The 25,197-nt window shown below is 40.8% G+C and overlaps 1 protein-coding gene across 19 annotated transcripts in view; it reads left to right on the top strand.

The window, feature by feature from the left end:
- LOC310904415 (glypican-5-like) overlaps positions 1 to 25,197 on the top strand; it is a 441,629-nt gene that overhangs the window by 272,448 nt on the left and 143,984 nt on the right. For 17 of the 19 annotated variants that reach the window (XR_014588310.1, XR_014588311.1, XR_014588312.1 and 14 more), the window contains one exon: positions 15,956 to 16,076. Coding sequence is in view for 11 of the 19 variants with exons in the window: in XM_083849130.1 (XP_083705256.1) it covers positions 15,956 to 16,076 (121 nt within the window). In the remaining 8 variants the exon portion in view is untranslated. Of the gene's footprint in view, positions 1 to 15,955; positions 16,077 to 16,356; positions 23,449 to 25,197 lie in introns of those variants that run through there. The other 2 variants (XM_083849128.1, XM_083849126.1) reach the window with 2 other exon arrangements.

The raw sequence follows: 25,197 nt of genomic DNA, 5'->3' as shown, positions 1-25,197 counted from the left end.
ATCATCTCTTCAGTCTTTTTTCCCCCTTTGATAGATTCTTGCAGTTCTAGAAGGGAAGAGGAGACCAAGCCATGGGATTCCCATTTCCTCCTAAGACCTCCGTGTGCTGAGTAAAGCAATAAACCAGCACAGGAAACATGTAAGATTTCACACACTGTCCCCAGCAAGGCTGTCCTGCAGCTGTCCCTTTGTGCACACGTGCCCAGGGCTGGACTGGCTGGAGCAGGGACGTATCGTGGTGCCCGGTGAGGCTTTGGGCTGGAACATTCAGCGGAGCCTCCCAAGTGCTGCTGACAGGCGGCAGCTGAGGGCAGCCTGTCATGAGTGTGGCGGTCCTCTTGGGCTTTTTTATGTTCAAGATGGGAAGGATGCTCTCCAAAACACAGTGCAGATCTGTGCTTTGTTCCTGATTGACCAGCACTATAAGTTACAAGCCTGCATTATATCATGAAGTCTTACAGCCTCTGAGTATGGGATCTTCATCAATAGCTTTCACTTAATGGCTGTGCTCATGGATTTTATGCATCTAACTGCTTACTGACAAAGGCCTTACTGCAAGTCCAGCTTTCAATCCATGAGTAGTCTCCACTGATTGATGCAAAGCGAAGCACACCTGGGGAGGACTTCAGGAAGGAGAAAGAGGGTCAGCTGGAAATGGTTTCTGGACCAGGTCTCTGGCAGTGGGGTGGCCAAAGACCAGGTTTCACGCATGCAAAGAAATGCAGTCTACTTTGTTCATAGCTCTAGTTCAAAGTTTGGAGTTTCTTTTGATGCATTCTTTGTAAATGGGATGGACTCCAGCATCCTGATGGCATGACTACCCCCTTGTGTTCACAAGTGATTCTTGTGAAGAATCACTTGTCCTGCTGCTGTAGCTTCCAGACTCATCCCTTTGAGAGCAGTGGCACTGAGCCACAGGCTTTGATTGCTTAACAAATCCGGACAGGGCTGTTAATCATCCAATAATTTCTGATGGTTTTGTGTCTTACCTTTTCACATGGATCATATATTGCTCTTTTCAAGATGAAAACTAATAAAACATCAATTGTTTCTTTTTTTTTTTCCCCCAAGCAACTTGCTGTGTTTGCACCATTTGCCAGAGAGAGAGCTATCATTAGAGTTTCAGAGATGTTTTTGGGAAACGGATTAATCATTATTGCTGAGCATAACTGTCTACATGGAGACTATTCATTTTTGAAAATTATTCTCGTGCCAATGCAAGATCCAACTGGGAGCTTGTAACTATATGTAAAACTATACAGACAGCGGAATCTCTTCCACACCTCAGGAATTAATGGACTTCTTGTTTGGACAGTGAAACAAAAGATCAGGGGAAAGAATTCACTTTGGGTCGAATAGATCTCTCTTTTTTTTTTTCAATTAAATTTTTTTTCCCTGTGGAAAAGGGAGGTGCATCTAAAATGCAATCAGTAAAGAACAGCCTCAACCCCCATTTTTAAAATTAATTTTAAACTCATTTTAAAATCTCTTCTCATTAATTGTTCTTTAATAATGCAATTTGAAAGTACAAGATTGAAGGGTTTATTAAATGTCTGCAGAAAATATTTTTGCATTTCTGATAAGAAGCATTTAATTTCAAGCCAGAAGAACAACAGAACTTAGTTTGTGGCTTTTCTACCCAGTTGCTTTGGTGGAGGAATTTCTGTGCACTGGTACAAGGTGCCAGCGCTTCATTTTTCCCTTGCTGCTGTTGCCTTTTTCGAGCACAACTTTCACAGCAGCTGGATTTGCGTATGAAGTTGTTTCTCTTTCTCCTGCAAATCACCGTAGTGGATTCAAACCTCACTTCTGGTTCAGATTTTAAGAGGAAGTTTTTAACCGGGGAGTACCTTTTAATTAATGATAACAAACTTAGGAGTCTCTTCAGCTGCTGTGTAAAAATTTTGTGTTCGCTGTCACGTGAAGGCCTTGTGTAGGATAACGTTGGCGCTCATTTCCAGCCTTATATTCCTTGGACCTGAATACTGACAGTGCCTACAGCGGTCCTCGCCACTTCCCAGCTGCCTCAGCTTGTCTGTGTGTGTGATCCACAGCTTATTGCAGCATATGGAGAAGCTTGGAAGGGTTTCAGCCTGACGTGTTACGTTAGCTGTGTCCCGTTAACACAGAGCCCGGCAGAGGGCCACTGAGAGGGCACAGCGGGCGGCTCGGCCCGGGGGCTGCCTGCTGAGGGCCTGCTGCCTGCCCCGGCCCGGCCTGGCAGGCCTCTGGTCCCGGCCTGCTTCGACCGCAGAATGAGCAGTTGCTCATCACCAGGGTCTTTGTGCTGTCCTCGCCATCGTGTTCAAAAGAGAAGCCAAGTATCCAACAGTGATGCTTTATAGGCTTGCTGAGTTTTTTCTTGTACTGAAAAACCAGCCCCAATACTTGTTTGTGGGGTGTTTTTAGTGACTAATGCCTGTTTCTTGCTCTGCCAGCCGCAGCAGTACCAGCCCAACCCGCCTCTTTACAAAGTTCTGTAGGATACCTCAAAGATGAATGATGCTATAGACAACCGAGGCTTATTCAGATCCTATTGTAAATGTTGAAATGTCACATGTACCCTATTTTTTTTTAACATTGTTACATCATTTATTCTTCCGTGTATTATTTGTTTTTTTCCTTCGTCCTTGCTGTTAATCATCATCATATTTTTAGCACATAGATAACAAGTGGTGCTTTGTAGCTGATGGCTGTGCCACAACAAACTGCCTGCTATTTTCTCATTCCTTTTGTCTTGTGTTCAAAATGACTTTGGTTCTCTGTGTTCTTTAATACCATACGCATCTAAAAAGAGAGAGAGAGACTTCCCGTCTTTTCTTTTGCTGATTTGAGCTGGAAAACAGTCAGTTCTCTTGTTGTTTTTTTCTCCAGATATCTGTAGCCTTTCCTTATGGCCAAGCAGAGGCAGGTACATATTTCCCTGGCTGCCTGGTGCCAGCTCCAGCACGTGTGGTGTGCAGAAGCTCTGTTGAAAAAAATACAGAGTTCAGGGCAGCTGTTGAGGTGGAGGCAACAACTGTCTGCCAGGCCCACGGCAACCACCAGAAGCTATCGGCTCCTTTTTTAACCAAGGATGGTCACACTCGAGCTCTGAAAATCCAAAGAAAATGGAAAACTCGAGCACCTAAAATCCACAGAAAAAAGAACATGCTGTTTGATGGGTACAAACCTTTGCCTGGCTGTGAAAACTGCTGCGGCCATGCAGTTAGGTGCTCATGCGTGTTCCCTGTGGAGCATTCCTTAAAAGGCTCCTTGTAACGCCTCCTGCGGACTAGTGAGGATTCATCTCTCCATCATAGCCATGCCAGCCTGGCTTGTGGGTATGTCCTGACCGTGGCAAGTGTCTCCTTAGCCTTGTGCTGGGAGTGCAGCCATGAATTCTGCATTCATTCCAAGGTATCGAGAGTGCCAAGAAGAAAGTTGAAGTGAGCCCCTGTACCCAGAGTATTCCAGCAGTGCAGCTGGTGACAGGCTGATCGGATCAGTGTGCCTTTATTCATGTTGTTATGAGCTGTGGAGGATCAAGAAGGACGAAGGATGCAGTGGGTGGGTGATTGTGGGAGAGCGGCATTTGATTCCTTGCTCGTTATTACCCTCCAGGTATTATACAAAGTTGTTTAGGCCTAGATGATCAATGGGAACTAGATAGAACAGGGTCCTTTTAGGACCTCTGCTGACGGTTCCATACATTCATCCTCTAAATGTAAATAGAGAATAATACCATGTTCTTACTAAACAGATTACTTGTGATGATGCGTACAGGCAAAAAGTAAGGTGCACTTGGGCATTATGTAGATGAGGGCTGTGTTGAGTCCTTGTACTGGGTCTGGCATAATTGATTTGTTACATTTGGCATAATGCTCTGTTAGGGTTATTTCTTTCTATGTTACGTTACTTGGTCTATTTATTTTTCTGCTTACAGTAGTCTGCCTCTCCGAACTAAAAAGTGAAAGCTGTGTATTTGTGACCATACGTGTATATGTATGATGGCAAGGGCATTTGAGTTTACGTATTAGGGAGTCTCGTGATCTGCTTTGTGTTCATCTACTTGGGAATTTTATACTAAGGATTTTTACTGTATTTAACACAAAAGCATTGGAGCTCTTGTAGGTGTGTAAAGGAGGGGAATCTGTGCAACAAAAGTCCAAATTCCAAGGAAAAATCTCACTAAACTGATTAATCTTTCTGCTTACTGTCATCCATCTTACAAGTGGTTATCAAAAAGGGGATCATGCTTCACATGGATTGAACTGGATTTGTTTATGGCAAAAGCCTTTGTGACACTTTGATTTTCATGAGGAGGGCATTTACAGCAGGGAAATAGGATTCCCTGTCCTCATTTTCCTTCATAGGTAATCTTCCACCCAGTATTTTGTGGAGTATGTGTTTAGATGTTGTCCCCGACAACCCCAACAATTTGGTCCTTGATGTAGTTAATCCCGCAGTAAACTTGTGTTGAATTTGTGTTGCTGTTTTTAGCAACAGAGTATAAAATCATGAACTCAGGATTGTGACCTTACTGCAAAATCAAGTAGAAGAGAAGCTAAGTCATGGAAGGGAACAGTTTTAACCAGACATAAGTCTTCAACAGCATTAGCAGAAGAATTGAACAGTATAGGTCAAGTAAATTGATTTTTGTATAAATATTCTCTTTTTCAAATTCGTGATGACAGGAAAATCTTTTTACATTTGACCTCTCTTCCAGTGCAGTTATTTTTGTGAGAAGTACCAGACAAGCAAGGAAAACAATGCTTTGTATTTAACGACAAAAACATGAATTGAGGCAGCTCAGTTTCCCACATTACTCTTGAGCTTTTCAGCCTTGACCTAGGTGAACACTTTTCTTGGGCAAGTGCTGAGACCCTTTGATCTCCAGATTTAAACCATGCTTGCCCTCTGCTAACACTAGCTTTTTCTGCAGTGTTTTCAAGAGGGATCAAAATGATGATTTTTGCTAGAATACCAAACTACTGCACTGACCTTTTAGTTAGATATAAGCTAGCAACAATTTAAACTGCTAAACTCCCTAAACCATTTGCAAACCATGAAGGTGGCGCTGAAAAAGTGTGTGTTCACAACGGACCCCTGTGATACTGGTATGGCAGAGGATTTGGTGCATCCGTAAGGAATTCTAGCAACAAGGGTGCCTTCGGGATAACTGTAATTAAGCTAAGACTGATACGGTGCACATAGCTCTCACCCACTGACAGCAATACATGCTGAGAACATTTTGTCAGTTGGTGTTTTGCTGTTTAGGGAACAATAAATGCTGATTGTCCTCATCTGTGCCAGTTAGGCAGTTGCAGAAGGAAGGAGTTGGATGAAATCTATAAATCTGCTGGTGAGTTGTACAGGTAGCTCTTACAGTTTCTGCAATAAAATACTTCTTCCTCTGTGCGGAATAAAGCTTTGGTGCTTTGGAATGATGAATTCAGCTGTCTTGCTGGTGGAAAAGATTAAGCAAAAGTGAAGGAGCTTAAAAACTCTGAGTCAGGAGGTTGGGAAGTCTTCAGTGGTCTGATCTTTTTCTATACATTACGAAGGCCTCTTATTTACTTACCTAAAATGTAGTGCTACCATCTTAATCACAACATTTTTAACCTGGAAATAGGAAAGGATTGGAAGTGCGACCTCACACTCCTGCAGGCCAGAAAGGACCAGTTATTCTTCCATCTGTGGCTAAAGAGCCAAACACCTACTATAGGGGAATTAAGACAGGTCAGAAAGGGAAGGCAGTGGAGCAGATAAGAGATGCCTTGAATAGTTCCTTACAAGAATCTTGGAAAATCTGTGTAAGGACTTGTGTTCAAATGTGCATGCATTAGTGCATGCTTAGAACACATGATGGTCAGGGACATCCATAAGGACATGAAACAGTCAGGGGAGGTGACAGTGGGTCAGGAAGAGTAGGTCTCACCTGCCCTATAACAGGTCTCTGAAGACATGCTTAGAGGAGAGTATGGGCCTGCACGACCCAAATGCCTCCTTCACATGAGGTAGGAAGGAAAAGGATGGCAGCTGGGGATAGGTTTTAAGGTAGACGTAAGGTCTAACAGGCACTGGGTTTAACATTTAATGACTTGGCTGCCTCAGCAAGGATGGGTCCCTCCTAGTGACAGAGGTGCTCCTAGGTCAAACCTAGCCTCATGATTACTTCCTTTTTGTTTTTGCTGGTATGAGTAAGAGTTGTACAGGTTTAAAACTAAAACACCTTCTCTCTAGTAGTGACATATCTGATCTACTCCCTGTGTCCAGTAAGTACCAGCTAAATGCCGTTTCTGTGTCAGCTTTGGCAGCAGCTGTCAGCTTTGCTGATGTTGCAATAGAGGCAGGCAGTGAGGGAGATGGGGAGGTAGGCAGAGGGTCACCAGAAAGAGAAGCCTGAGGCGGTGCTTCAGGCTGGCATGGGAGAGAAGAACGGGGTTCAGAAAGTAAACAAAGCTGGCTCCACTTTGGCATAATCAGCAGGGCAGGTAAAGGGATGTGGAAGTAGACATGCGGAGCACAGTTGCGGCAATCATTAAAAACAGAGATGAGAAACTGAAATCGCTGCAGTGATTCGCAGCAGCAGCAGCCACGCTGCCCTGCTAGGCTCAGCAGTAGCTTGGAACATGGAAGCGGGCGGCCACATGCCATGTGCCGCTGGGGCTGCCAGCCGCCAGGAGCAGCAGGGCTGCCGGGGGCAGGGGGCTCCAGCTGAGGCTGCCGGGGTCAGAGATCAGGCCCCGCGCTGCCTTCACCCAGGGCTGCAGCTTGTGTGTTCATTATCGTCAGCCGTTCATTAATCTGCCATGTGTATCTAAGTGTATTTGGAGAAACTGACTCCTGAGGAAAGCTGGAATTTTGACCTCTTAGCATTAATGTCTTTTTGTTATGTTTTGTTTTGCTTTGCTTTTAATGAGCCACAGGCAAGGTCTTCTCCCTGTGACGTCTGTCTGATACTGTACAAATTAGGACGTTCCCCTTTTTGCTTCCTAAAAAATTCTGTGATCAGGTCATAAAATATCCTGTTGTATACTAGGATATGTCAAGCCTGATTTTTAAGTATCAGAACCCGGGGTTTCCATAAAGGGAATTGGATCTTTGCCACTTTTGCCTGCCAAAAGACCCATCAACCAAATATTGTGAGCTCCCGCTTGATTCTCATTCTTTCTCTGCTGCCATGAGGTTTATTGCTAGTCTGCTTTTATTTTTTTTTCCAAGAGTTCAAGTCCTCTCCTCTCTCAAGACTGTATTTTCTTTTAGGCTGAGTCAGTCTCATTTTCCACGAGTCTTCCATCTCTCAAGTTAAAAAGTTAGGCAGTCGTGCTCCCACTTGCTTTCTGCAGAATCAGGTTCTCTGTCAAGATTTAGCTTCATTGTCTGTTTGTACTTCAAGAAGGCTCTCCCCTGGTCCAGGAGTTACTGAAAAAAAAGATGTTTCAGCTTTACTTTTTCTGCTAGGAACGGTCAAAGATGTTATTTTGATAACTGTGTACTGTTTGTTTGTTATGCTATTTTCTGTTCTGTTTCTCAAATCCATTTAATGGGGAGTGATCTTTATGCTGCCAGTTCCTAATTAGCTTATCACCTTTTGGTTTTGTATCATTCTCCTGGCTCATTTTCACTTTGATGAGTAAAGAAGGACATTTGCATGTCCTGTAAAGGTTATTCCACTTTAAACTGAAGAGCCTTCCTATCTGATGTTAGTCCAGACAAGTACTTACTTCCCTTCCCTCAACACAATAAAGGCTGTCCAGTTAACTTCTACAAAGTTCTTTGGTGCTTTCAGTGTGCCTTGAAGGTAGTGTTAACTTTTCATATACATAGGAAAAGAAAGTAGGCTGTTTCACCTACAATCTGTAATAACTTTTCTACAGCACTTTCCAAGCATTTTACCTGTATTCTTTGAAACTCAGCATGCTTCTGGAAAACCTGATGAAAACGTGTTTTATTGGTAAGATCTTTTACACGTACACCCCATCATCAAGTTGCTCTTCACTGTGATTTTCCATGTATTCATGGGGTTGCATCATCTAGTCATCTGAAACCTTCTAGTAACTTCTTTTTGTACCTGCAGTCTTAAAATTGCCTTTATAATCCAGAGTGCAGGAGGTCTTTTGTTTGTCCTATAGGAGAAAGATATTAAAATGCTATTTGGCTTTGTGATTTTTTGGGGGGAATTAGCCCATTAGCAAACAGTATTTGTCTCATCATTTCCCATAATTACTAATAAACAAGATTATTTATGCAACTTCCACTGAAGCCCGTTAGAATAGTTCTGGCAGAGAGGATATTCACATCGTGTCAGTTCTGCTTCACAAAATCTTCAGGGCAGCTAAGCTCATTATGTGCTAGATTTGAGCTTTCTTGTAGTCTGTTGGCAGTTACTTAATCATTTCAAAATGAACTCTTTATGTAGGTATTTTTAAACAGATAGATCTTTTTCTTGGAAAATATTTTTCCAGTTGTGTTCAGTTGATCATTAAGAACACAAGAAACATTTTCTTTGTGCACAAAGGGTCTAATTCTCATGTGATGTATCCACATTTTACACTAGTATAACTCCACTGACATCGGTAGAATTCTTCCGGCTGTACACTGGCATAAATTACATTTTTTTCCCTTAAAACTAAGCAAACAAGCCCCACTAATTTTCAGGTTAGCCAGCAAGTTGACAGATGTGACTTCCAACAGTCATCCAGAAACCTCCAGTCCTGCATGCAAAGGCTTGGAAGAATCTGGAGCTGTGAAAGAGTTCCCAAAATGGCCCCTTACACAGTGGTGTTCTCAGGACGTTAATTGTTAGAGAAGGCCTTTGTCAGCTGCTCAGTGGAATCGAGCTCCTCTTCCTGTAGCTCTGCAATGAGCAGAGGCCTGACTGAAACCATTTTTATAAACAAGGAGTATATCAATTTAATGGTGCTGGTTGCAGGAGGACCTAATGGATCACGCTAACTGAATGATCATTATAGTCATGAAATCTTGCAAGATTTAATTCTATAAAGTGCTTGCACACTGAATATTTAAGATGGTTAGGTAGAAATGAGCTGAACTATACGACAAAAAAAAAATACTGCAAACTTTTTTTTTTGCCCCTCATGGCTGCTGATTATCTGACAGTAAATTTATTAAGGTGTATTTCTTTCTAAATAAAGTGTTTAATTTCTTGTGACTACTTAGAGCAAGATGATGTAGTTCTTAGAGAACAGTGTCAAGGATTGACTATTCCTTTCTTTGAGACCTCTCAGCCAAGGTGTTCAATGACCATAATCCAGGTTTTCTAAACTGACGGAAATGACAAGTACGATAAAGGCATTTTTCCAAGGAGTGCCACTTGGTGAGCTGCTCAGAGGCGAACCACTACCTATCTGCCTGTTGGTCACTTTTAATGACGAGGATGGAAAGAGTTGGCCGGGGACTCACCACCAGCAGTCTCAGCACGTGGGACAGCTGGCTCAAAGAAGAACACTGCTGGCTGGCGCTTCCTCTTGGAGAACTGGGTTTAAGCATCAAGAAAATGACAGGAAAATGGCATTTTCTTTGCTTCCTTGAAACTAATTGTTGAGTCACGTATAACTCCAATGACCAGGCAAGGGGTCTAAAAATATAAAGGTGTATGTTCCGCATGTCTTTCACTTTTGTGAAGAAGTATGGACGGAAGAGCTAATTGGATCGGAGCTGATAATCTCAATGCCTCATTTCAAACTCGTTCTTCAACCATGTAAGTTTTTTGTCACTGCTTTTACTGGTCATTTCTGCTTGCTTTGACTTGGGAGAAAATCGTTCCTTGCAGAGCCCTGTAGGTCAGAATGTCACATGCACACGAGAAAGGCTCAAAAATTACAAACTTGGAGACACAACAGCCTGGTGTAGATATGCAGTGGATTCACATAATTGAATTTCAGGCAAACCATTCCAGCCCAAGGGTCAAATTATGAATAAATATAAGACAAAACACACCATCTGGTGAACCATGCCTAATGTAACTGAATTAATTGTTCAGTGGATCTCAAGGCCAGTTAAATAGCTTATCCATATTTCTCATTGCTTCTACTAAATGACACATTCAAAGCTCTTTCCTCCCTTCTCCCCCTCTAACCCTTTAACCTCTGAGTCATTTAGTGGTGGTGGGTGGTGTCTGCTCTGACAGTGTGTTGAGTATGTTGCAGAAATAAACAGGCTACTTCAGAATTTTTTTAGCAAATAAGAGCCTGCAGTGAATGACTGACTCTCAGACATATGGGCCTGAAAAGACATAATTTAAATTCATTATAGTTATTATTCGCGTAGTGCTAGCTACTTCTGGGTGGTTTTACAGGCAACATATATCTCGAGAATACTTTCCTGTTTAAGAATTTATGCACAAAGATGAAAAAAAGCAGAGCTGGATGTGAAATGATTGTTGTAAAGTCTAGCTTTGTTTCAATGGTTTTATGATTTTGTTGATTATAAAATCAGTGGCTTGCTTTCTTCAGACTTCGCTCGCTTTAGCAGGCTGCTGGACAGCTGTTGATTTTTTAGAAGGCTGAAAAAATACATTTTTAATAGGTGGAACAGTCTGAAGGTTTTTAATGTGATTTTCTACTGGGTGGAGAAGGTTTCAGGGGGGTACAGAATAGATTATACTTTTGTATAGAAAATAGGACAGTCACATTTTTATAACTCCAAAGAAATAAATGGCATAATGTGAGTTTCAGACCAGTACTCTCAGTCACTACTTGTTTGAGCTTACCAGTATGTCTCAGAAAGGTGTTGTGTTGCCATTTCAGCCTTGGTGATCACAGCAGAATTATTCAAGTAGTACTAACAAAACTGGTGAAAAAATGTATGCTAGATTTTGAAAAATACTTGTTCCAACATTTTTTCCTTGGTGATATGTAGTGCATAATTATATCCAAAAAATGTGGTCAACAAGTGAGAAAAAGCTCAGCAAATGTATCATTCATTTTGTAGCCAATGTATTTTATTCTTATTTTATATGTATGGAAACTCTGTAGGACAAACTATTTCATCAAGAGCAATTTCTTTCCTGTAGACGTGTTCACAGAAATTCATGGATTCTTCTGAACAGAGTGTGAGGCCAAGATTTTCAAGTTTGCCTTGTGATGTTAGATGTTCAGTTTCTCCCACAATTAAATAAGAATCACGACTCTCAAGCAGCTATGTTGGGCCAAATACACAGAGGAAAGAGAGCTAAAATTAGCAGAATTACACTCAGATGAAGATCAGGGCATCCTGAATTTCCAGTATAGATTATTCAGAAATTTTCAGTGCCTGGTGCAGAGCACATGATGTTTGGTGTGGTGCCTTGCTCTCTAATCCCTGGGGTGAGTACATACGCTGGAGCTGACTTCATTCCGGAAAAGGACAGGCCATTAGCCACCGCATCAAAGCACCGGGGTGCCTAGTGGCACAACGGAGGGTAATAACACCCCAAGGAAAGTGGAGTAATGGAAGCAGTCTCCCAGCTGGAGGTTGATCAATAATATTTGGAAAAGCTCTGATAAGAGCTTTATCAGACACTTTTATCCAGACTGGTGTTGTGTACTGTAGGGAGCAGGGGAGGAAGCGGTATGAAAACAGCACCCTGTTCCTTGGGCTTTTGTGGCTAAATACAGCTGCTAGTTAGATCTATCCCTAATGCAGCTCCTGCAGTGGTTTGCCTGGAACTGGAAGTCCTTTCCATTTTGGATGTTGTTTTTAAAGTATTGAACTATTTAAAAAGGCCTATTTGTCTTTGAGAGAATCCTGTACCTTAATCCCTTTTCTTATTAGAAATTAAAAAGAACACAACGTTTCAGAACAGCATCTGGTTTTATTTAAAAAAAATGTTTAGACCCAAGTTTCTTAATTTATATTTATTTAGAAAATAAAAATGTGTATCTTCAGTTGAAATACAATCCCACGTGTACGTAGCATTTCACTTTTCACCCTTTTGTAAACCTGCAAGCAGCTATATTAGCTGATATAAAATTATTGAAACTGTTCTTCTGAAATGCTGTAAAGTGAGGTTTGAGGAGTGTGTTTATTTGCTTTTTGAAACATCATAGCTTTGCCCAAATGATTAGTGGTATAACATTGGCATGAATCTTAAGGGTATGGAAGAGAATTCTACCTGTACGTGCTGTCCTTGGGCTCTAACGTAATGGCTACTTTCAGGATTGTTGCAGGGACAATATTTTTATATCATCCCTGACTGTTTCTACTGACATTTCTGGGTCTAGTATGAATAAAGTACTAGAGCAGTAACCAGAGTTAACAATTCTGTACTACAATATTTCAGTTAAATTGCAGGTTATTAAATAAAGCAAGCCAATTCCTGCTCCTACTTAATGTACATTTCCAGTAATTCAGGATCTGATGTCAACAAAAAAAATGCTTTAGATAGTGCAAAGAAGTGAAATAATCAGATTATCTTTCGGGAAATGTATAGTGCTTATTCCAAACTATTTTGGCGTGCTGCAGCGCTGGTAGGAAGAGTCACTGCTTGCAAGGTAGTAGTTCGGGTCAGATGGGTATGAACAGTGTCTTTTCCTAGTGCAGTCTTGGTTCCTGGCCGTAATAGACTGGAGGAATTTCCATTCTCACCGGCTGGGTGATTCTTCTTCAGTTCTGTGCCCTGTCCCTTCTAAAGAATTGTAGCCCATCTCCTCTGAATCTCACCATTTTTCAGTTCATCTGAGTCTTTCTGAGGTTGGTTTTGTTACAGAAGTGATTGCTCAGTAGTAAGAACACACAAGGCTAGCAGAGGCTGTGGGTTACTAGAAGGAAACTCAAGAGTTGGTTTTGCTGTGCACTGCAAGTAGGTCTTCTGCCTCCCTTCACATCATTTGTTGAAGAGGTTACATTTACGTCCCTTTGCCAAAGGTCTGCAGTTGGTTTTCTGGGCATCGCCAGCCATGCAGGTCACATTGCAGACCACCGCCAGGCCAGCTCTGACATCCTGGAGCCTTGTGTTAGCAGCTGGATGTTCAGTGGCTGCCATACTGAAGCTCTGCTAGACTGAGGATACGGGGAAATGATGCACAATTCACATAATTCATGCATGCTTTCTCTGACATCTGAAATTTTGGTAATCAACGTCATAAATCTAATTGCAAGCAATTTGGACAGTGGAATTATCTGTGCGTAATTTATGCATATCTCTAGAGCTTTAAAGGCGAAGTCCTTAAGCACAGATGGAACTTCAAGCATATGAGTATCCCCTTTGTCTTGGTGGACTGTAGACTCATTCATAGAAAATGGTTCCATTTTCTTGATAAAATGTGTGTAAAAGAGGGTATGTATTTAGCAACAGCAATGTAAGTGGGTTGACTGAGACTGACTTTCCACATTCTGGGTCCCTTGGAGGACTCTGGCATTAATGCTGCTGCTGGCTCTGAATCATTCATGTTTATGCAGGCTCCATGCCGTGCTGTAGGTTTGTAATACCACTTAGAGGCATTTTATGGAGTCTTGTGATTCACAAGGTGGGAAAAAAGAGTATGATTTGCCAAAGAAACAATACAAACAATAATAATAATAATAGCAATAATACAACAACAATAAAATACAACAATACAACAAAAATACAACAATAAAATACAACAACAATAAAACAACAACAACAGCAACAGAGGAAAAGCATTTCTGAGTTCTATATTCAGAAATGTGATTACTAAAGCTTCTAGAGAACTTCTTATATCTTTAACCAGGGTTTGAATGGAGACCAGTCAAGAGTATGAAAAGGTAAACCCTTGCTTTTTGCTCCTGTTGCTGAACTTCTGATTAGGCACAGCAATGTGCTCAGAGAATCACTGAACAGACTGGTGGGGACCATGAGCTGACTCATTAATCTGAATTTCTTCTGTACTGCAATGGGATGATCTCAAAAAGCTGTTTCACTTGTTCCTGTACACTTGCAGTGGTAAGCATGTATTGTCACCTAATTAACAACAATGAGTATTCAGCCTGTAGTCTGATCTGTGAGTAAAGGTAAAGCTAAAGGTGTATTAAGGTGGAGCCATTTCCTCTGTTGTCCAAATGAACCCTTAAGGGGGTTGATATAGTCCGTACCACTCTTGCCTTAGCTGGGTTGTTCCTTTGGACATTGGTCCCGCTGCCTGAGTCTGCTTATAAGATCAGAATCTGGCCATCATTTTGCACATACCATTGCATTGTGAAATTTTACACTTCTGGATTATTTTACATTTTTGAGTTACACATCAAGAAAACTTAGAACATTACCTTTAAAAGGCTCCATGAACATAAACCTATAACTTACTGAAATACATTTTCCTTAATGTTTGTCCTTTTCTCATTACTGTCCAGCTATTAGTGAAAAATACATATTTTTTTTTTGCTTATTTGTTTGTTTTGCAGTTCTTTGTTAAAACCTTTTGTTTTTTTTCCTGAGAGGAGTGAGCTTTATTCAGTTTACTGAAAAGGTGGACCTGGCTCAGTTCTTTCTGTTTTTAAACAACACCTTCAACAGCAGTGTACTGCAATATGCTTTGCCAGCCGTTTGCATTACATTTGTTGTTCATCCTAGGTGAAATTAGGATGAAACAAAAATACATTTGGAGATCTAGCTCTCTCTCTGCCAGAGAAAAAAGAAAGAATTTGGACACTTTTTCATCTTGGAAGTGCTGTCCTCAGCTTCAGCACAAATTGGTCTTAATGAAGAATTAACTGATAGAACACCTGGGCTATTGAAGATCTGTAGATACGATTGAAGTGATAGATTTAGCAGGATGTTTCTCTTGGCATTTGTCTAAAGGAGTGCAGCTGATTCCTACCTGAGTTAGGTAAAGGGCTAAAGGTAAAGGGTTAGGTTAACGGGCTCCTCCCAGGCACGTGTGACAGTCTAAGACAGCTGGGTTTGAGAACAGGTTCTTCTCCAGTTCCTTACTGGTCGTGCAAACATCTGTGATCTGCCTTGTGACAAATGAGTGCCAAACTAATGATGGTGGTTACACAGAGCCCTCAAAAACTTGACTTACCAAAAAAAAAAAAAAAAAAAAAGTTGCTCCGTATCTCTCTTGGATTTTTAGTGAACTGTGGATGGCTTGAATTTAAGTCATACTTGAACAGATTGACTCTCTAGTCAATATGTAGAAGCTTCCAGGAAGCACTGGGTTCAGTGTACACGTGGAGATGACATCACCTCCTCAAGTGTGTTAAAGACATTCTCAGAAGTAGAGGCCAAGCTTGGATAGCCCTGGAATTTTACCCATCAGAGTACATGGATGGAAGCCCAGACCAATTTGGTTTTTACGCTACAGTGTATTGGATACTGACAGTAACTAACAGTCAGCACTCAGTGAGAGAAGACTGCTGATAACAGAGAGGTCGTTATGTTGTGAGAACAGCTGCTGCTCCTCAAATGAAGCAAGACTTGGCTAGAGAGAATTCCTGCACATGGATACTTTATGAGGAGGTTGATAATATGGATAAGGCATGGTGAAGACCACTGGTATAATAACAGATGCTGCTTTACAGTGTGTCCAGAGAGTTTGATTATAAACTGTATAGCAAGAAAAGTCCAATCTCAGTCTTTCATTAAGAATTTCTTCCAAATCAGGCTGCCATTTTATTGGAGTTTACTTCAATGTCATGATACTTAGTTTATTTCTTAAGTCCCCTGGGTTTCTGTGATTATGGAAGAAAGATTTTTTGGAAGCTATCAGTACTCATTGTTTCATGAATGAACTTGAGAATGGTGGTTATAAAGGTTCAAATGTTAAAATACGAATGAAAGGAACCTCTGTGGTTTATAAAATTGATGTTTGTTTGTGAATTGAAAAGTCTGAAGTGATGATACTACAAGAAACTGATTTTATTCTCGTTTGGTGTATTTAAAACCATAAATAATTATTACAAATTTCTATTATCATTTACAGAATATTTACTTTTGTATGTTCCCTTCAATGTGATTTTTGATTCTGATGGATGTGGTTCCAGTCACTGATGTTTTCTTCTTTTTTTTCAGTTACACCAGCAGAGTTGTTTCCAGTGGACTGAAGGCACAAATTAATAATCCAGAACTGAAAGTCAGAGGACTAGACCCCCTCATCAGTAATTTAATTGATAAACTTCAGCACTTTAATCAAGTAAGTAACTTTTAGAGATACCAGCATTTTATCACTGGGTCTGATGGCAGAGCTGAAGCTAGAAACACGAGGTGGTACTGCTTCTCATGTTATGCATCCCGAGAATCAGAGCCTTGAAAGGGTCATGGGGTGGGCCTGCTACTAAAAACATCCGGAGATTTTGCTGTGTCAGCTGGATTATTAACTCTAATGAGACAAAATTATTTTTCTGGAAGTTGCTCTGATTCCTGTATGTTGTCCCGTAGTGGTTCATTAACTGTCCTGTGGTCTTGTGTCCCAGGGACATAGAGCCCCACCGTTCACATCAAGCTTGTGCCTAGAGTCAAGCTGTGTGAGGGCATTTTGGAGTCCCACGGTATCCCTGTGTTGGAGGAGTATCGTGCTGTTTGTGCAGGTTCCTGGTCATCAGTGGTGTAGATACAAACAGATGAAAAGACAAAACGGGTCTATAACCATGTGGTAACTGAACTGCACAGAATGCTGAAGTCAGGACAGAAGGCGCTCCAGGATGAATCAACTGTGCCCCTTTGAAAACGTTTCCTTGAGCCTTGTTCTCAGGCCCTTCAGCCCCAAAGGACAGATACCTACCAATGAGTTTGTCAGATGCAAGATTAATCTCTCTGCTTCTATCAACTGTTTGTGTTCTCCCAGATGCACTTGCAGTCCTAGTAGTAGATCTGCAGCCTTTCAAAGCTAACTGCATGATTCTGTGCTCTTACTGCTTCAGCACACCTCTTAGTGAGTTCCTACGGTAGTGCTAGTCCAAGTGAGCTGGAGCTAACAGATTTAACAGAGATGGATTTTCATTTAATGTAGGCATGTTTTCTTGTCAACTTGGAAGAATGCTTACAACAGAGTGTTCACAGTCAGATGTGTTTGCACATTAGTCTGCTCATAATCCTTCACCATTAAAGAGTGACGGAGCATGGGGATATAAACTGTTTGTAGAAAACAACTGGAAGATTAAAGTCCACCTTTGTGGGTGGGATGAACAAGAAGAAAAATAATCTGCACAGGTAAAATGGGAAAATGAATTGCTTAGTCAGGATGCAGGAATTTAAGACTGAGTCTGTGACAGGGAGTCATGGTTTGATCTCTTATTTGCTCCTGCAAAAGTACAGCCCTCCCTTACCTCTCGTCAACAACTGGTGATAAATCCATAATCTAACTAGCAATTAGCGTTTTTGTTAAATCTGGCTTGGATCTTATGTTCTGTAGGCTGCAGCTTAAGGATTTTTGTATCACGCTGTTTGATTTAACTTGCCATGGGGGATTATAGCAACCAGTGTGATGCAGTAATTGGTATTGCAGTGAAATAGACATTATGTGGTCAGATTGATGAAAAGGATAATTTATTATTTATCTGCCTTTGTATGTTATCAAATAGAGTGTTAATTTACTTTATAAGTATTAGATATATCCATCTGTGTAATCGTCCTCTATAAACACTGACAATAGGAAATAGCAATAGATTAAATTAAAAGTAGCTGTGTATTGGAAATTCTATTTCTTTGTAGGAAAAAAAAATAACTCTTATAATGAGCTGCATACCAATTTTCTTAAGTTATGTACATTTGAAAAACATCTTCAAAGACCGCTTTTTATTTAGAAGAACAAAATCCAATTCTTCCTAGCTCTTCATATAAGTTGGAAGGGTTGGAAGGGTTGTGTTACTTCTAATTCTGTTTTAGGAGAATATCATCCCTAAGTAAATGTAACTCCCGTCAGATTGAGGTGCTTAGCAATAATGGATTCCAAGGGTGAAGGATTAAACAGAATACTGATTATTGCCCTAAGATCGTTCGTTTTAAGTACTTGGAATAATATAAATTCTTTTGATCATAATTTTAGTAAGATTTCTTCAGAGATCAAAGCATCAAAGAAGTTGCTAAATATCTAAGGCTTTCACATACAACATCGAACATGTGTAGCTGTTTTCTGCTTCTTGAGTTTTCATTTCAGTTGGGATATTAATATACAAATAAAAACTGACACTGAAAAGCCGATTAAATCAGGATTTTAAAGTGTCATCAATAGTGTGTGTAGACTGTGTAGACGAAGAGAGATACAGAATCCCATTACTCATTTTAAGGGGAAATTGATTTTTTTCATCAAATTCTTCTTCTCTCTCTCTCTCTCTTTTTAAAATTTGGATGCATTAGGTGTGGTGGAATTTAAACAGTGATAAAATAACACATTGTCTTTGTATCTCCATAAATATTTGAAATTTAAGCACTGAAATTTAAGCCACTTTAAGCAATGGTTGCATATTTCATATGCAGAACCAGTCCTAGAGAGGCAGGAAGCCTGGAGAGCAGGGAACAAAGCATTGCACAGACTGTCCATCAGAACTGATTTAATATGTGTAGGCCTCACTAATGTTCTGCTACTTAACTAATATTGCTGAACTACACAGAAGAAAGAATATTCTTGGATAAGAGAAAGATGTGCTGAGAGTTAAAAAGAAAAATACAATTTCTGTCTTAACAAAATAAGCTCTAGGCTTGCTGCATCCATCTGTCAGAGAGCCTGGACCTGCTGGCTCTCTGTCTGTCTCAGATTGTCTCTTTTGCAGCAGTGTGCATTTTGGACTGTCGGGTTAATCATCTGCTGGATCGATTTGCTAGGTCGGGGAGTACTGTCCACTACAGCTATGTTCAGATCAACAGGATTCATTTTTCTAAAAGACGTGCCTTAGCTCAGCAATTCCAAAGCTTTTCTGGAGCAAGTCTAAGTACTGCTGTCTGTGATAGTCCTTCTTCCACATTGTGTCTTCCACGGTTGGACCCCAGCCCTTCCCCGTCACCAAGCCTGCTGCAGTCACCTTCCCCCAGTGGCAAAGTATTGATTCATTTAAATCCAAAAGTGAGAGTCTTTGGTGTACAGCTGGCATTCCTCTGTTAGCTCCTAATTATGACTTTATCCACAAATATAAAGAGATTAATATCTTCATTGGTCCTAAATCCCAGGGACATGGACAAAACTCAACGATGTATTACTGTTCATATTGTTGCATCCCAACTCTAGTGTGTTACAAATAATCCCTATGCTTGTCTTCCCCCGTTTCTGACTTTCATTTAGGCTGAAGTGCCAATTCGTTGGAGATTACAGTAGTTTCTCATTTTTTTCATGTGGGTCTTAAATCCTCACCACATAGTATTTTTTAAAACAAAATGATTATGCAAATAGCAGGCTATTTCATAACCTTTTTGCAAAGCCATAAGAAAGGTGAATTTCAGTGAACATTACTCAACAATTACTGTTATTTGCACCCCGTCAGATAAGGTTTTTGAAGGGTTTATTGTGGCTGCTGACTCACATATCAATAGAATTACTGAGTTACAATTTACAGTAATTTTTACTTATAGTAATGCAAAAAAAGATTAAGTGAAGTCCTAGGTTGATTTTAAAGAACTAGAAGTTAAAATAATGTCTTTTCCTCACCCCCCCTTTTTTTACTTTTTTTTTGGTGAGTAGAGCAGATGTGAGCTACAACTGATAATAAACATGAAATCCCACATTGTTCCTTTTTGGAGTACTACTTCTTGCCACATAATCACACCTGAATACGTTTTAGTGTTTTCCTTCAGCATAATGCTTTTCACAGTTCAAGAACAAGAGTTTTGGAGGCTAAGGTTAAAAATCCCAAAGGATCAATTACATCGAAAGCAAAGAGCATGTTAGGGAAAGGGGAAAAAGCTTTGACTATAACTTAACTAGCAAAGTTGCATGGACACTCTCAAAGGATTATAACATAAGTATTGTGCAAGATTTATTTATTTGTCTTTTGTCAGCCTAAATCTAATCTTAACAGATTTTTAGAATACAGTGTGTTTTGGTATTGTCAGTCAGAGATGGATGCTTAGGGCATGGCTGTAATTCAGTGCAGTATCCTAGAGTTTAAACTGAAAGTGATGCCAAATCAAATCTTTCTGAATCTGGACCCATATATTCTTTTTTTTTTCCCCCCACTGAAGTCACATGAATCTGCCAGCTGAACTTAGAAACACATATATCATGAATTCCTTTTAGATTTGTATACAAAGGATGCCATCATAGCAAAGTTCCAAACAACACTGAGATGTTTCTTATCAATAATATGAGCTAGCCATAATTTAATCTTGAATGTGAATTTAATTGGGTTAGACAATAGAGAATAATCCTATAAATCATTTAACTACTACTTAATTTAAATGTGTATATATTTTTTCAGACATCTATAAAATTTATTACATTATAGACTTTTTATATGAGATTTAAGTGGAGACACATTGGTTTGATTTTTATCCAAACTTGTAGCTGACTTGGACTAAGACTCAGAATAGTCTGTTCTTCATTTCATCCAATGAAAACATAGAAGGTAGACATTTTAGACTGCTGCTATATTGCTTCTAGTACTTGGGATTTAAACAGCCCAAATAGGCTGAAAATATTACTGCTTGCCCCCTATGCACATAGCAAAACCTTCAAAGACACGTGTTTCTTCCCAAATAAAACAGCTTTTCTAGAAATGCCCTATGTTGGAATTTCCAAAACAGGTCCTCTTTTTCCGTCCAAAGCATTTGGAGGCTTTGGACGTTTGTTTAGGATTTCAGATGTTCCGTATTACTTCTGAAAGTAGAAAGCAAGACATCTGAAAATCCTAGAGAGATTCATCCTTTCTTTGTTGGCTAACCAAGCAGCCTGTGTGTGATTTGGAACATAGTAGTTAATGCAGATGCACAGATTGGTAGAAAAAGACACACTGAAAGATGGGGCCAGTCCTAGATGTGCAGGGTGTACAGTGCAATACTAATCTGTGCACACGTTTCATGATTTATTGCTGCAGGTATTTCTGCGATGGATACCCCGTACAGAAATACGGGAGGGGTAAGGCTGTGATGTGCCAGAGGCATGCCATCACGGCCTGTTGGAGATGCCACCCAGCTGACCCCAAGCCTGATATTACATTTTACAAGTAACGTAGGACCCACATCACTACTCAGCTGGGTGAAAACAGTCCTTGGCACAACAGAGACCATTGATTGTTCAGTGCAGGTTTTGTGTGGTCTGGGTGATAGAAGTCTCAAAGATCAGTTATGCCTCTGCTTGTCCGCGGTTTACGTGTGAGATCTTCTTTGAGGCAAACACCTCTGCAGCTGTGTTGGTCCTTCGTGAATTCAAGTCCCTATAAAGGCAGTAACAGACCTTACATCCTTCATTTCCAAATGCAAACAGCAGAAGAAGTGATAACTGCATTAATACAATAGTCATTGCTTGATTAGTAAATAGCAGCAAAAAAAGGCACATACTTCAGGAAAATAAAGATAGAATTATTGGAACTCCAAACAATTAGGTGTAAAGTCTTATAATGCCAGGAAAGAACAAATGGACTGTTTATTTTTTTATTTCCCACTCTGCCATATAAAAATTGTTCACCCTTATCTTGAGATAAACTATCAACTTAAATTATTTCATCAGTTATACAGAGTTGTTTCTCATCCTTTTTTTTTTTTTCCAAAATGTTCGTGCTTATTAGATTCATGGGCTGTTTTTCTTCTTCCCTGCTAAGGATCAGACATCTCTCTGCTTCCAGATACAGGTGCTGAATGCCCAGCTCTGAGATAAGTTATGATCTTTTTCATAATCCATATGCAATGAAACAACTCATGCCAATGCTTGAAAATACCCAGCTTACTCAAAGACCGAGTATAATCCTTCTCTCTGCCTTCCGTATGGTTTTCCATCTCTTAGGAAATATATATGTACATATGTAACATACGCTGTACAAAAATATTGGAGATACCAGATTTCATCATGTCTCTGATTAAAGCAAGGAAAGATACATAAATGCTGTCAGCCTGGGAAAAGTAAACAAAAATCACGTAGCAATTTAGTATTCTCTTGTTTCTTTAAAGAACTGGCAGATTTCTGTCATACATAGTTCTTAGCAAGTCATCTGGAAGTTCAGAGCTTTTCCCTTTTGTAACATTTTTACATAGACTTGTCAATCACAGTTGAGACAAAGCATTGGCTGACTGTTGGGGGATTCTTTTGTTACCAAGAAAAATCAAAATCAATAAGAGCCATCTTTGCAAAGCAGTGTATCACAGAGCAGTGCATTGGGATATAGTAGCATGTAGCAGAGTACGTGGTACTGGGGATGCTTCACTAAGAAATGTTTCTTGCAGTAAAAGCTGTAGATCTCAGGCAATTAAGCAGGATGAAGTTGCTGATTGCTTGGGAGCATTTATCTGTCAGGGCTGCCATCAGAAGGAGTAAAATTCAGAAGAAATATATTCAAGTAGTGCACTGGGGCATCTGACGTCTCAAAATTCTATGCTGGTTTTAGATTTCTGCAAACTGCTATTGCTTTGAGACCATAAATTTGTGCCTTTGCTCATTTCTGACTCTTTGGCAACCCAGGTGAGGTGTTGGGGGAGCGTCCTCGTGGAGTGGGCATGCAGGGAGCAAGGGCAAGCTGGTAGCTGCAGGCAGCTCAGCTGTGCTCCTCCCGGAAACACACAGACGTGGCCATGGGGTTACAAAAAGGTACTCAGGTCCTCTTTGTCTGGGAACCTTGAGAGGCAGATAGAGCAGCCAGTAATAATAATTGGGTCATCAGGCTTTGCACCTGGGGTGTGGGAACTCCGAGCTCACAGCCTGGCAGCTCCAGTCCCTTGGTGGTGTGAGTGTGGCTTTGCTTTATCGTATGCCCTTAGGTGTTAAAGGGAGAAGGAGTTTGGGAGCTCTAACCTTGGTTCTGCTCGGACTTTAAAACCACTGTCAAAATCAGATGTTTGTCTGTGATTCAGAATGGAGGGGCTTGCTCTCGTCCAGGCCTACAGAAAGCACATCACTGGAGCGCTGTTTCACAGGGAGAGTATGTTAACATTGTCATTTATTGCTAACTGAGGTGTACGTCACCCCCAGCTGAAATCAGTGTACCTGCTGGCCTCTGGTCTGTGGGTAGTTTGTTTCTGTTTAATACAGGGACTTGAAATATTATTAAATAGTTTTAATTAGGATCAAGAAAAGACTTTTTAGTATTAGAAACAGCATTGAGACTTCAATAGAGACAGAAATCATGTAAAATACTGGCTCAAGTAAACCAAAATGAAACATTTTAAAATAAGAAATGTTTTAAAATAAATCTGAATCTCTGTGTAAATCCAGCATATCTTATTATATGCTAGAAAATATATAATGCTAAAATGTCCGTTTATTATTCATGTGTTGTGTCTCAGAGTATGCAGTACTATTTGTCTTGCAAGCATTTTCAGAAATTATTTGCCCAGATGGGCCATTGTATGTGTTTTGTTTTGCTCATTGTGGGAAATTAGTCTTAATAAATCAAAATCACATATTGAGTCACAGTTGAGACTTGAGCCAAGTGGGGGAAGAGGGAGGGAGGGGAGAGCTACTGTTTCAATCTATAACTGAGCCAAAACATTTCACATATAGGAAAACATATTTTGAAAAGAATAATATATATATATTTTTAATAACAAATAATCCCCAGAATCTGTCCTTTGGTTTGAGTGCCTGGTTCTAGCTGCAGCTGATGAGCAAAACCCAAGCTGATGTCTGCTCTCTCGGATGAGCTGAGAAGTGCTTGGGATCCTCAGATGTAATGCCTGGGAGCAAGGAGGAGGCTTGAGCCTCACTGGGGTCTGCCCTGCCTGGTGGTGGGATGCGGTGCAGCATCACGAGGCCAGGAGAGAGCTGGTGCGGGCACTCAGAGCCGGCGGGGCTTGGGGCTGCTGCCCTTGTCCCCTGCGTGCACAGGGACCCAGTTCACCAAGAGAAATGAGAAAAGCTTGCTTCCTAGCCAGTGGTGCTGGTTGTACCTGGGGACAAAGTAGATCAACTGGGAAGTGTAACTGTGATCACATGCATAAAGCCATTTTTTCCTTCTCCACTCATGTCGGGGCAGCAGCAAGACACCTCTGCATCCTCTGCAGTGTGGCCCCAAGAGAAGCACCCATGGGGCCTCAAAGAAGAGCTGGTCAGCCCGGGGAGCTCGGGAGGGCTGCCGGGGGGGAGGGAGGAGGCAGCAAAAGAAGAAACTTCTCCATTATTAATGAAAGTTCTGTGGCTCCTTGCCTCCCCAAGAGAAACACGGGACTCAAATATAACTGTTGTCATTGTGGTATAAGGTGATAGCCAAAATGCATGCCCTTAAGAACGTTTGTTACAGCTCTTGACCAGCAATGGCCCTTAGTGGGTGTTGGCAGAGGGGGGAAGGCATGTGTCTGACTGCTAGGTTGTTCCTTTTGATGTCAATTGATTTTTAAAGCTAGGAAGTCAGCAACTATCAATTATAAGTCAGCAGCTATCAATGATGTATGCCTAATAATTGAATTAAATAAGATACAGTCATACTGAAAGTATAAATTCTCTTTTATGAAAATACTTGTTTTATTAGCCCATCACCTTGTTTTGATCACTCTAATACTTGTAAGTGATACACATTGCATTAAGTTATTATCATTAGGAGTGTGATCATGGTATTTATTTTTGATCTAATTTCTGAAGTACAATAATGTTCTTGGAGGTAGTTTGGTAAGCTTAGTATAATAGGAAAGAAAAGCAGGTATTTATGGGCTGATGGTTCTTTTTATAGGGTGGAGTAAAGGTCTTCAAATGATTATTATTGGCCAAAAGCAAGAACCAGGGCCACTTTGCTCTCCTCGTGTTCAAGTACTAAAGGGAGGGGATAGGTAGCAAAGGACAATGTAAGAGAACAAAGCTGAAGACTAGTCAAACTCCGCTTGTAAAGCTCTAGTGGATCTGTACTGATTGTAACAAGTGGTTAATGTTCATGATTAATGTTCATGCTAGTAAAGTATACTGCTACTTCCCAGTTGAGGCAAGCAGCCTGTTCCCAGCAGTAATTTGGGTTGCACTGCGGCCCAAGTTGGTAAATTCAGAAGGTCCAGAAGAGGTGTCCCTCTGAGAGGTTTGTTAGTGGATATTAGTGGATGTAGTGGCTGATGCTGGTCACCGAGTATGACCTCGGCCGCCCTTGGTGCTGGCTTGGGGTGAGCAGCCCACTACTGCTGCTGCCCAGCCGGTCTGCCCCGGCTGCTCCTAGGCGCTTGCTGCCTAAGGCAGTGCTGGAGGAGTGCATTTGCACTCC

The sequence above is a fragment of the Anser anser genome (assembly GCF_964211835.1).
Source record: "Anser anser genome assembly, chromosome: 9".
NCBI classification, from domain to species: domain Eukaryota; kingdom Metazoa; phylum Chordata; class Aves; order Anseriformes; family Anatidae; genus Anser; species Anser anser.
This window is presented reverse-complemented; position numbering and strand designations above follow the sequence as displayed.